At 45.7% G+C, this 13,283-nt stretch overlaps 2 protein-coding genes across 12 annotated transcripts in view; both read right to left on the bottom strand.

Moving 5' to 3' along the window:
• The window catches only part of KIF23 (kinesin family member 23), a 33,400-nt gene extending 32,363 nt beyond the window's left edge, over positions 1–1,037 (bottom strand). For 5 of the 7 annotated variants that reach the window (XM_033439963.2, XM_033439965.2, XM_033439964.2 and 2 more), the window contains exon 1: positions 29–174. In XM_033439963.2, coding sequence (XP_033295854.1) covers positions 29–39 — 11 coding nt within the window. In that variant the 5' untranslated portion in view covers positions 40–174. Of the gene's footprint in view, positions 1–28 lie in introns of all 7 variants that reach the window. The other 2 variants (XM_033439961.2, XM_004276243.2) reach the window with 2 other exon arrangements.
• A 3,462-nt stretch (positions 1,038–4,499) lies between these two features.
• PAQR5 (progestin and adipoQ receptor family member 5) overlaps positions 4,500–13,283 on the bottom strand; it is a 90,309-nt gene continuing 81,525 nt past the window's right edge. For all 5 annotated transcript variants that reach the window (XM_004276242.3, XM_049706963.1, XM_049706960.1 and 2 more), the window contains 2 exons: positions 11,871–12,012; positions 4,500–8,757 (listed from right to left, as the gene is read on the bottom strand). In XM_004276242.3, coding sequence (XP_004276290.1) covers positions 8,516–8,757; positions 11,871–12,012 — 384 coding nt within the window. In that variant the 3' untranslated portion in view covers positions 4,500–8,515. The remainder of the gene's footprint in view (positions 8,758–11,870; positions 12,013–13,283) is intronic.

Raw genomic sequence — 13,283 nt, forward strand, 5'->3', positions numbered from 1 at the left:
GGCCCCGGCTCCGCGGCCCGGTACTCACGCTGGCTTCATGGCAGCAGGCTCCGCGCTGCCCAGACGTGCGAGCGGGACGCCGGACTCGGTCGGGCGGGCTGGCGAGGACGGCGGGCCGCAGGGACCGGCCGCGGGCACCGGCGCTCGGCAGCTCAGGCGTGGCGCTCAGAAAAGCCTGGAGAAGCAGCTCCGGGACCAGGTGAGCTCGCGCCCGGCGCATTTCAAACGGGCCAATCAGCGCCCGCCTGCGGGAAAGGGGCGTGGCCTCAGGAAGCGCCTGCGTCTCCCGGAGAGGCGCGTGTCTCCCGGAGAGGCGCTCGTCTCCTAGGCGACCGACGCAGAAAGGTCAAAGGCTGTCTGCGTGTCTGGGCTTCAGGGCTGGAGGGGGAAGCGGAGCTCAAATATTAGAAAATACAACCCCTTGAATTTTCTGAGGAGGACACTGAGAGTTTCTTCTCCCACAGCACAAGAAGTCCAGTGGAAGGGCAAATCCAGGGTTGATTCATAAGTCAGCAGTGTCGTTCCGGCCCAGGAGTGTCCTATCCTTGGGCTGTACCCTGCGCAGAGTCTCAGACTCCCTCTCTGGCTTCCAGAGCATCACAACACCTTGGCTTCCTTTCTGTCTCTTCCTCAACCTTCCTGGGATCTCCCTCTCTAAAACCTCCAGCTCTTTCCAGAACCAGTCTTTTCTAAGATGAACTGATTCTATCTCACTTCGACCTTTACGCCTAAACCAATGACTATCAAATAGGCATCTACATCTGTGCTCTCATGGAACTGTAGTCCCATCTCCTCAACTTCCTATAGGACCAGACACCAGTAAGGATACACATAATATCCTCGGCCCATAATGTTCCACATAAAGATGGTTCCAATCTCTGCTGTTACAAACATACAGTGAATAAACTTGGAAATTCATCATTTTACACAGAATGGCTGTGTTAAAGAGTATATGTGTATGTAATATTTCACAGGTATTGCCAAATTGTCCTCCATAAAGGTTGTCCAAAGGCACAATCCCACCAGCCATGTATGAGACCGCCATTTGTGTTTCCTTCTTTGAGAACTACGTTCATATCCTTTGCCTTCTTATTCTATTGGGTTTTTCATATTGATTTGTAAAAGCTCTTCACATATTAAGAAAATTGGTCCTCATCCAAAATCTGAGTTCAAAGATTTGTATAGTTCATTACTTGGTTTTTATTTTAATTAGTTTATGTTGTTTTGTGACAGCTTAAGAAAAAACTTAAGGTAGCCAAATTTATCAGCCTTTTCTTTTGGGGCTTCTGTTTTGTGCCATACTAGAAAAAAGTCTTCCCCACTCTAAGATAAATTTTTTTAATCTTTTATTTTTCCTAGTGCTTTTATTGCTTTGGTTTTTATGTTTAAGTCTTTGAACCATTAGAACTTTATTTGTTGTCAAATGAGAGGTCTGTATTATTTAGGAATTGGGCTGGGCTGCTGGCCACTTACCTCTTAATTACACTGCAGCCTGGCTTTGGCCTCAGTCTTTCCGCTGGAACTCTTCTCACCAAGAACACCACCTCACGGATGCTAAATCTATTTGATCCTTCCCCACCCTTATCTTACTTGACCTCTTAACACACTAAAAAAATTTCCCATTCCTCTCTTCCTGTGCCTTTGTTTTACCTCCTAGCTTTCTAACCCCTCTTTCTCAGCCTCATCTGTGAGTTCTTTTTTCTCCCTTAAATACTGTGGCTTAGGGTTTTCACCTGGTGGTCACTAGCTGTGCCCTCTCTGCAGACACTCCCAACCATTCCTATGACCTCACATTTGCTCTTCTGAGCTCCAGAGTCATATGTCCAACAGCCTACTGAATTGTCCACCTGGGTGCCCCACAGGCACCTCACACCTAACACATCCTGATCTCTTCCCCTGAACCTATTCTCCCTCAGTGGATGGCATCACCATCTATCCACCCACCACAAGGTACCATCTTTGCATTCTGCCTCTCCTTCTGTTCCAACGTTCAGTCACCAAATCTTGACAATTCTACCAACTAAATAACTTTCAAACCCCTCCTCTCTGTCTCCTTGGCCACTACCATCTCTTGTCTGGATGACTGCAACAGTATCCTAACAGGCTTCCCTGCTGCCATCTTCCAATCCTGGTTCCATTTTGCAACCAGCTCACCACTAAATCACAGATCTGATCATATCATTCCCCTGCTTGTAATACTACAGTAGTTCCCATTGCTGGAGACCCTCAACAGGCCCTGGGGCTCTTCCTCTCCAAGCTCATCACTTATCATTTCCCCTTGCATCCCTCCAGCCATGATGACCTTCAGTGCCCTGAACACACTGGGCTCACACACCATTCCCTCTGCTGTTAAGCTCTCCTCCCTCCCTTCCTCCGACAATGCCTCCTTACCCTCAGTTCTCAGCAGATCTTCTGCCAACGACCCTGCTCTGGATGCTGGACCCCTGTTCTCTATCCACAGTGCGCTGCACTCCTCCAGTCACTGCACCTGTTGATTTGCTTCGGAGCTCGCATCCCAATTTTCAATCGCTGCTTATTAGTCTCCTCTACCAGCTTATCCCCACATCCTCAATAGATGGCGCTGTTGCATCCCCCGTGCCCAGCAATGAAGACGTTCCATACATGTTTGAAGGAATGAATGAACCCATCCCTTCACAGAACACCCCAATGGAGGGCCCAGTTACAATACACCACCCCCAGCTTTTCTTTTGGCCAGTTTCTTCTTTCTCACTCATCTATATCCTTATTAAAGCTCACTGACTTAACTTTTAATGCCAATTCATTATATCATTTTCTCTGTTCAAAAATGGTCAAGCACTCCCCACAGCTGGTAAAAGATTTGCATTTTCCCCTAGAATTAGAGATCCAGACCAGGGTGAGGGTAGAAGAGGGGTAGAGAGTACAACTGGGAGGCTTTTTTAAAGATCAGGTTTATTGTGGTATAATTTACGTGCAATAAAATTCACCCTTTTTATTTGTCCCGTGTATATATTTGACAAACATACACCATCCTGTAACTACTGCCATAATCAAATGTATAATATTCCCATCACACTGAAAATTCCTTGTGCTGACCCTTCGCGATCACCTTCCCCTATCCCCAGCCCTTGGCAACCACTTTTCTGATTTCTTTCCTTAGATTTCTGTCTTTTCCAGAATGTCTCTTTTTTAACTCAGCATAATGCTTTTGAGATTCTATCCATGTTTTGCATCTGTCAATAATTTTTTCCCTTTTCTTTGCTGATTAGTATTCCATTGTATGACAATCTACCCATTCACTAGTTGATGAACATTTAAGCTGTTTCCACTTTTTGGCGATGATGAATGAAACTGGTATAATTATTTGCGTAAAGTTATCTATGTAGACATAGATATTTTCATTTCTCTTGGGTGGGATTGCTGGTCTTGCGGTCATCGTAAGTTTAACTTTATAAGAAACTGTACTGGGAGGATCTTACGCAAATCACTGAAGAGGGGTTGATACTACAGAGATTTGAAACCATAATTAATCCAATCTCCCAGCTAAACACATCCAGCTGTGGGAACCTAATAACCAGCAAGCACCAGAAATTACCAAAGCCCAGAGTGTTTGAGGAAAGGTGGTAAGCTGGAGACAGGATGCCTGTGAGCATCCAACACACTCAGCACACCCAAGGCTTCAGTGGCTTTGGCAACATAATCTCACATCCCCAGGCCATGTGACTCTCTCCCCAGGCCATCTGTAAAATGAATGATTGGATGTTAATGCCTTACAAGCTCAAGCAACAACAACAAAGCAGTAAAATCAACAAGCTTGGGGGAGGGTGTACAATTGATACAAAAAACCACAAAAGATCTGAACAGAACTTCAAATGAATAACATACACAGAAGGGGAGCTATCACTTACCCAAGGTATTTAGACTATTTAGACTAAGTATATGACCTCAGGCTCAAGATAGAAAAAACTTGAAACATATATTGAATTCTAATTAGTTGGCCTTTTTGAAGACATGGATTAGTAGTTCTGAAAGGACATTCTGTACATTCCAGGATTGAGCAAATAAGTAAATACATTGTGGATAATGGGAACCAGGTTTCTCACTGTTAGAGAGTAATATAAATATCGAAAAGGGGAAGGGTGAAAAGTACCTGGGAATTCTTTGTACTATTTAGCAACACTTCTCTAACTATGAAATTATGTCCAAAAAAAAAAAAGAGAGAGAGAGAGAATGGTTGGACTATATCAGTGCTTCTTAAACTCCCTTATGGTATTAAAAATCACCTGGGGCTTCTGATAAAAATTCAAAACTCCAGGACCACGCCCACCCCCAGCACCCTCCGTGAGTCTTCTTCATCTGTGCATCTGCGCCCTGCGCATGTGCATTTTACATCATCACACATTTTAAAGGCTAGATTAAATTTTCTTTGAGGCTCGCGGTTCCATGCTCTGGAGGAGACAACATGTAAGCCAGTTTTAGAAACCCGTTTCTCAACACGGAGAGAATGTGTGTGACAACCATTTGCTGAAGTACGTTTATTACAGAGTTGAAGAATTCATACAAATACCAAGGGGCCATAGGAAAACCCCCTGGGCAATCTCCCGGGAGGAACATTCAGGAGAAATTTCATAATTCTCTGAGTCATGCCGATGTCTTCTGGAGCTATACATTTCAGGAATGAGTGGCCTGATTTCTATCCTTCCAATAAGACAAACGCTCACTGGCCTTAGGGCCTTTGCACTTACAGCTACCTGGACCTGAAATACTCTCCCCCACATGCTGGCTTCTTCACCCATCAAGTCTCTCCTCAAATACCAGTTTATCAGAGTGCCCATCCTATCTCAGCTGCCCCACCCCACCCCTCCCTAGTCCCTCACCAGGCTTCTTTTCTTTTCTTTTTTTATAAATTTATTTATTTATTTATTTTTGGCTGTGTTGGTTCTTTGTTGCTGCACGCGGCTTTCTCTAGTTGCAGCCAGCGGGGGGGCTACTCTTCGTTGCGGTGCATGGGCTTCTTTTGTTGCGGAGCACAGGCTCTAGGTGTGCGGGCTTCAGTAGGTGTGGCTCACTGCCTTCAGTAGTTGTGGCTCGTGGGCTCTAGAGCGCAGGCTCGGCAGCTGTGGCGCGTGGGCTTAGTTGCTCCACGGCATGTGGGATCTTCCCGGACCAGGGCTCGAACCCGTGTCCCCTGCATTGGCAGGAGGATTCTAAATCACTGCGCCACTAGGGAAGTCCCAGGCTTATTTTCTAAGCACTTACCATTATCTGAATTTATCTATATCTCTTGTCCTACTGACTGACGTAGAACATCAGCTCCATGAGGGAAGGATGGTTTGGGTTTTGTTCTCTTCTGTATCCCCAACTCCTAGGACGGTGTTTGTTCTATATATACCAAGCACTAAATAAATGTTCACTGAATGACTTAACAAAACACACGTACAGGAATCTATTTCTCGTGATGAATGAACATGTTTGCAGTGGGGTAGGTGAAATATAACCAAGACAAGTGAGAAACGGAAGGACTTTCCTATAATAAATACATTTTATTTTATTTTTTCTTCCACACAGTTTAAGAAAACCAGACATTAGTATAAGTTGGAAGAACATCTCTGAGTTTGGACATAGGTCTCTGCCTTTTCATCCATAATGGATTGTCGACTGGAAAATCAGAGGCTGGCATTCAACAATATGTTATAAAGTGTTGTTATACAGTGTTAATAGCTGTTTCATATAAAAAGGGTACCATGCCCACAACAAATGTGGGACACGGCAGATCCAAAGGAAAGTTTTCTCCAATGCATCCGAAAACAGCATCATTCTTCCCCACCCTACCTTCCTCAGAACATCTCCTGGGAGCTGAGTTCCTTCCACAAAAAACACTTTGAGAAAGATTGCAGCAGACCAAATATTTAAATCACTTTGTACTCAAAAGGCTTCTAAACATCCCACTTCTAATTCTAATCAACAATGACAAATTCATGTCCTTAGAAAGAAGCGGGAGAGTTCCTTTCTAAGAACTGAGCGAAGGAAAATGAAACTCTGGGGCAATTGACAAAATGGCCTCATTCAAACATATCTGAGTTTTCTCACAACAAAAATGACTGGCAAATTTTATAGTAGTGTTTCTCAAGCAGGAGGAGGGGGAAGAAATACGTCTCTTTAGGAATTCTCTCCCCCGTCGCTCCCCCGCTGCCTTTGGAGACAGCAGTTTGTAACACTGTCCAAAAGTATACAATGGGACTAAGTTTACCAAACTTATAAAAACGTTATGAAACACCTGGTCTTATTTTGTTGATTTAACATTTCATTTTCATCATTAGGCACGCTGAAAAAGCAACGTAACCAAAGATTAAATTAAATAATCTAAAAGTCCTTCAAATTAGTCACCCGTTATCTTTCAACTACTTCTGAGCTAAATGAAGAACCTTATTTTACTCTCTATAAACAAGAGAATTTAAAAGCCTTCATGCCTTTGGCACTACTAGAATGGAGTATTTAAACTTTGTACCTTTGTTCACCATAAGACTGAAGTTACAATAACATGAAACGGAAGCCCACAGACCCTGCTGGAGTAAGATTCCACTAACAATGTCAGCCTCTTGCCAAAAAAACAAATTTTGTCATGTAGCTGGCAATGAATGTACCCCAAATTTACCAGCCCATATAATTTTATCAGTGTGCCTTCCCCAGAGGAAGTAAACAGATAATCAAACGAATGAAATCATATTTCTTGACCACTCGCATCCAATGGAAATTGTTACTTGTCCTCAGAAGATTGGACGATGATCTATTTATAAGGCCATTCGAGTGTCTGCGCCAGTAAACCATAGAGGCAGCATACTAAGATATGGGGGTGCTCCTGAGTCAGCAAAAGAGGATCCCGCATTGTGATGGATGGCCCCTTAAGTCATCAGACAAGTGCACAACAGGGGGTGATGGGCTTCTGTTAAAAACTGTTTTGTGTCAGCATTTCTGTACTCTCCGAAAACATCATGAAACGGTGAACTTTAATTAGTGATGCAACAGGTGAGAAAATACTCAGTGTTTTGTAATACTCCACAGAGTAGAAAGCAGGGGACACATTCTTAGGTGGTGGGTTGCTAAAAGTTAGACCAATCAAAACAAAGCTGATAGGCTCAGTACCTTCTGGAGTTTGTGACATCAGCATTTCTGCAAGTTTGGCCCATGGCCCTCCTTGACTCAGAATCACCTGGGGGACTTTCTCCAGTGTAGATTGTCTCCAGGAAACCAACATTTTAAACCAGTAAAGCAGCATCTCCTGGTTTGCCTGGGGAATCTACATCTGTCACAAGCTCACCGAGTGTTTCCATCCCTTTGGCAAGGTCTTTAGCATCCTCTGCACGTGAACACGAAACTCAGCAGCATATATGAAATGCTGAAGCAACATCAAATGTATAACCTCCCCAAATATCGTGATGTCATTGGCTTAAAAGGTGACAGACAAGCACAACCAATTGGGATTGACTCAGCCAATGCCCACTGGGCAACACATTTTTCCTGTGCTCTGTAATACTTGGCAGCATCAAACTGGTGACAAGAAAACAGAGCAAAACAGAACACATAACACTTAGCCACAGGCTGTGGACTTGTAAGAAAATCCAAATCTATCATGACGTGGGAACCTTGCATTGTGAAAAAGAATGTACTTGTAGGAAAAGAGGACTCTCTTTCTGTTCATTCCCTTCACTAGGTGGGGAAAGGAAGAAGACCGCTCCCCAAGCCAGGTTTCTTCATTCTGGAATTGCCTTCCCAGCCCCCAGGGCTCCCACAGACCCAACTTACTCTTTCTCAGGTTCCCCTACTGAGCTTTCCAGCTCATTCTCTTCCCACTGTGGGAGCTCTTGGGAGAGGCTTTGTGACATGAAACTCATCAGATGAAGCACGTTGCATTCTGCAAGAGTAATACTACAAGGGTAGTAAAGCTTAATCCAACTATTTCATAGTAGAGCTACAAGGGAGGTATGCTTAATCCAATTGTTTAAATGGGATTGGAGAACTCACTTTAAATAAATTAAAAACTAAATGAGGGGCTTCCCTGGTGGCGCAGTGGTTGAGAGTCTGTCTGCCGATGCAGGGGACATGGGTTCGTGCCCCGGTCCGGGAAGATCCCACATGCTGCAGAGCGGCTGGGCCCAGTGAGCCATGGCCGCTGAGCCTGCGCATCCGGAGCCTGTGCTCCGCAACGGGAGAGGCCGCAACAGTGAGAGGCCCGCGTACTACAAAAAACAAAACAAAAACAAAACTAAAACTAAATGAAATATTAATGATTGGCCTGAATAAGGACTTACTTGAACCCACGTTCCCCTTTTAAAACCACACATACGGAACCAATGCACGTCTAGAGAAATGTCCCCATGTCAATACCTTATTGACATGAATCCATTCAAAAATGCCAAGACACCAACCATTATAAATATCTTAGGCCACTATAAACTGGTACCTTGACACTGGCTTATGGTGGTTAGGAACTTGTAGCTTAATGTTGACACTTGGCACAGAAAGCTTATGGTCTGAATTACGTTTCTTTTTTATGTAATTCTGGCTCAGGAATCCGATACAGAGCAGCTGAGAAATAAATTATGTTGCTGAGGCTGAAGATGAGGCACAGAAGTATGGCTCCGGCTATCTGAGAGAACAACAGGGGCCTGGAGTGGGCCAGGAGCCATTCCTTCCTTAGAGTCTTGTCCAGAAGGATGGCTTCCATCTGCATGTGTGTGGCTAGGATCACACACACATGAAACAGCTGGTGACTATGACCTATAGCAGACACACAAAAGACCACCAAGATCAGCAATAAAATAGGAATGGACTGATACATGCTATGGCATGCATGCTAAAAACACTATATGGTGGGAAAGAAGCCAGATACCAAAGACCATAAATTGTATGATTCCATTTATATCAAATGTCCAGAAAAGGGAACTCCACAGAGACAGAAAATAGAGTAGTGGTTGCTTCAGGCGGGGGTGGGAGTTGGGATTAATAGTACATGGGCACAGAGGATCTTACTGGGGTGATGAAAATGTTCTAAAACTCCTATATGGTGACGGTCGTACAATGTGGTAAATTTACTAAAAAATCATTGAATCATATACTTGAAATTAGGGTGTTATGTAATATATAATATATACTTTTAAAATTTATTTTTAAAATGTAGTATGAGAAAAATAAAAGGGCCATCAGAGCAAACCAAATCCATTTTTAAAACAACTTATCCACCAGTCCTGTTTTTCACATGAAAAAGTTCTGCCAAAGGTTACCTCTTGAGAGCTGTCACTGATCAGCTCAGATTCTGACTTCAATCCCAAAGGAGAAGCCAGCCAAATTTTCTGTTGGCCTCTTATGAGGTGCTCCTCTCCCCACTGCTGCTTAATCCCAGACACAACCAGGGGCTCTTCCTCTCCGATAACTTACAGGACCCCAGTCACCATGTATGCATCCCCAGAGGGTGGGAGTCCAGTGCAGGGTGGTTGGAGTAAGCAGGGATGTGCTGACTTGGTGATTGGTGAGAAAAGGAGTCCATTGCCCAGGGCTGGGGATTGCTTTGGGGGACAGCCTGCAGAAACCATGTTTCACGGGCTGAGTTGTATCTCCCCCTCCCAAATTCATATGTTGAAAGTCCCAACCCCCAGTACCTTAGAATGTGATCGTATTTGGACATAAGGTCTTTAAGAGACAATTAAGTTAAAATGAGGTCACTAGCGTGGGACCCACTCTGATTGGTGTCCTTCTAAGAAGGGGAGATTAGGATGCAGACATGCACGTACACAGAGGAGAGACCATGTGAAGAGAAATGGAGATGGCCATGGGCAAGCCAAGGAGAGAGGACTTGGAAGAAACCAACCCTGCCGTCCCCTTGATCTCAGACTTCTAACCTCCAGAATTATGGGAAAATAAATTGCTGTTGTTTCAGCCACCCAGTCTGTGGTTCTTTGTCATGGCAGCCCTAGCTAATACGACACAAGAGTTAAAGATTCTCCTTCAGTTAAAAAAAAAAAAAAAAAGAATTCAGTGTTGTACCCCCAGGACTTAACCCAGAGTAAGTATTCAATAAATGTGTCCACAGAAGGGACCAGCCTGGCCATCTGCCCAACTGAACAAGAACAGAGTCAGGAATGAGGATGTAGGAGAGTTGAGTAGGTGGCCAATGAGTTCCTTAGGGCAGGGAGCTGCCAGCACTCCAGACTGCATCCCCCAGGGAGGAAGTATGTCTGGAGGGGCCCCCCCTGCCTCACTCAAGCCATACTACTGGGCTGTATCCAATTTCCAAATCTGTGTGTGATGCAACGAAGTGGTTCCTTATCCAGCGAGAGCCGAGTACTCTAAGGACACAGGGCCAAGCAGAAGGAGGTGATCAGCTGTGCTCACCAACTGAGGCACAAACCTGTCTCTGTTAGGGCAGGAGATCAAAAGACAGAAGAGCCGCGAGCACTGAACAGATGTGAAATGTGCCTGCAGCAGGAAGAGTGATTTCAACAATCCCTCCTGGCAGGAATAGGGAGGAACTTCCTGTGGGCGTTGGAGAGGGAGCCCAGCATCTGACTGACTGTTATTTAGGGACAGAGAACTTTCCAAACCCTTTGTTAAAGATCTGTTACTAACTGCCCGTCTGGCCAATTTCCCCCCATAGGAGTGTCTTTCTGCTCTAGGCCCAAGAGGACAGGATAGAGGTGAGTCAATAAAATGTTATTAAGAAGCCAGAGCTGGCAAAACAAGGCCCCCCCACCCAGACTTCGTACACTACCACCTCTGTTTCATCTGGCTGGAGCTGGGGCGGTGGACGTGCTGGGCAGGTTCCTTAGGCAGGTTCCAATCCCCTGGCCCTCTCATCTGCCTCCTTTTTTGAAATCTGCCCTCTAAGCATTTTGCTCATTGTAATCCCTTCTGGCAGGAGAGAAGAAGTAAAGGAGATGAAACTCTAATCAGAGCAAACAAAGAAAAATCTGGCCATGTGTCTTGGGCAGAAGATGGAAACCCACGGACAAAATGGGCTTGGGGAGAACCGAGGTTCCTGCCCGCCACCTGGGAGTGAGGATCTGAATCCCCATGGTATTGGTAGCTTATCTAAGGAGCTCTCATCCCAGGACTCATCAGCCTCACCAGAAGTGGCCCAAGGGTCCCTCCTCCAGCCAGTCCCAGAGCCAGGGTGGAGGAGACACGTTCCGCAGTGCCACCCACTTCCCTAGACAGAGAGGAAGGAACCCTGCCAGCAGGTGTAAACCCCTGTGGTTCCAACACCTCTTCTCCACCACATGGCTTCTCTAACTTGAGTGAGCTCAGGCTCACCTGGAGAATCACACAGCTTCTGAGACACGGGATGTCTGGGGGCTGGGAACCGAGAATCTGCATGTTCCCAGGTGATGCTGAGACTGCTGGTCCAGGGGCCATACCTGAGAACCACAGCTCTACCACAATTCCTGGCCCCATCGTACCCACCTGAATGAGACAAAGACGCTTTCCTCTCCTCAGCACAGCCCCCTCCCTGCCAGCTGGTACTCTCAGAGCCAGCTGTACCCTGTCTTTCCTCTTCCTCTTTACGGCTGCCTTACGTGTTCCTTTAATAACGGGATTTCACATTCTAGGTAATAATGGGACTCTCCTGTCCTCATACCTGCTGGAAATGCTTTAGAATCCTAGATCCACCTCCTCTCCATCCTCCGCTATCCTCCCTGGTCGTCCACTGGCTATGTACATCCTGGCCTCTGTCACCTTACAATTTCACTAACCTTGGTCTGTGCCTGGAGAACTTCCTGAAGAATTGCTTCTCTCCCTGCCCTGGCCTCTCTTTGCAACTATGTGCACTGGTGTCAGGGATTGGGAACCCTCCCTGGACAGGAGGGCAAGGGGCATCGGGGCCACCAGGCACTCACCGATGTAGTCGAAGCGTCCAGGAGCCAGGCGCTCCGGCAGATGCGCGGAGTAGAGAAAAGAGGCCAGGAGGGTCACGGCCATGTGCTTCTGATGGTACAAGGTGGCTTCGTTCTGTGCACTCTCCCCAGGGAAGAGGAATAGCTGCAGGTATTTAAAGAAACGTCAGGTCTTAAAATAGATAACCAACAAGGACATACTATATAGCACAGGGAACTCAATATTCTATAATAACCTAAACGGGAAAAGAACTTGAAAAAGAATAGATACGTGTATATGTCTCACTGAATCACTTTGTTGTATACCTGAAACTAACACAACATTGTTAATCAACTATATTCATTATAAAGTAAAAATTTTTAAAAAGAGAGAGAGGAAGGAAGGAAGGAACGTATGTCAGGTCTTGAGAGGAGGCCTGCAGACATCCCCACGCATATGTGTGGACTCTGTGGGCCAAGGCCGTTCCCTCTCCAGTTCTGTACAGGCTTGGAAAGGGAACTCACAGGGACTGTGTGAGCAGCTTCCTGTTCTGAGTGTGATCAACTGAGACCCAAGGCAACTGTAGTTTAATCCCCTGCACGCTCATGAGAGCCTTTGGATTATTTAATTCCAAAAAAAAAAAGAAAAGAAAAGAAAAAGGAAAGAAAGAAAGGAAGGAAGAAAAGGAAAACAACAGAAGTGAAGACAAAATTAAAGGAAAAGAAAAATCCAGTTAGATATATCGCTACTTTTTTCCTGGGGCTAAAACGTTAAGTATCATAAAAAATGGCCTATTCACACTTGAGCTCACTTCTAACCAGCAGATCCCCTGAATTGATGCTCCTAATTAAGGCTTTAAGGCCTTGGAAGGCCTTCTGAATCATCACAAACTATTAATTATGGACATTACCCTGGTGTGGAGTTCAGTACGGTTTTTGTACGATTGTTATAAATAGCGGCGGCAGCCACCACTACGGAGGGCACTAGGCCGGGCCTTTTACGTGCACCACTTCATCAGAGCCTCAACAATGACCACAAGGCAGACACTATTCCCCCCATTTTGCAGATGAGGCAACTGGGCTGGAGGGTGACTTGCAAACCACTAACTAACAGTGAAGTCAGGCTGATTCCAGAACCTGTGTGCTCAGCCACATCGCCATTTAGGGTAAGCCCTCCCCTCCCCCGCTGCCCACTGGCTGGTGCAGTGCCAGGAGCACCCAGCGCTCATCATAGCAAGCACCTGTGCTGTATGCTTTGGTGGCCTTGTGGGACCGGCTTGTTCTTTGCTCTGGTTTCCTGTGTGTGGTCTGCGTCCTCGAAGAAGGATTCAGGGAAATGGGCTGCATCCCCATCTCTGGGTCCCCCCCAGGCCCACACGAACTCAGCAGGAGCACACGCTCAGTGCCTCAGCTAATGAAGCCAGCTCGACCCCTCTC

The sequence above is a fragment of the Orcinus orca genome, chromosome 2, assembly GCF_937001465.1.
Source record: "Orcinus orca chromosome 2, mOrcOrc1.1, whole genome shotgun sequence".
NCBI lineage: Eukaryota > Metazoa > Chordata > Mammalia > Artiodactyla > Delphinidae > Orcinus > Orcinus orca.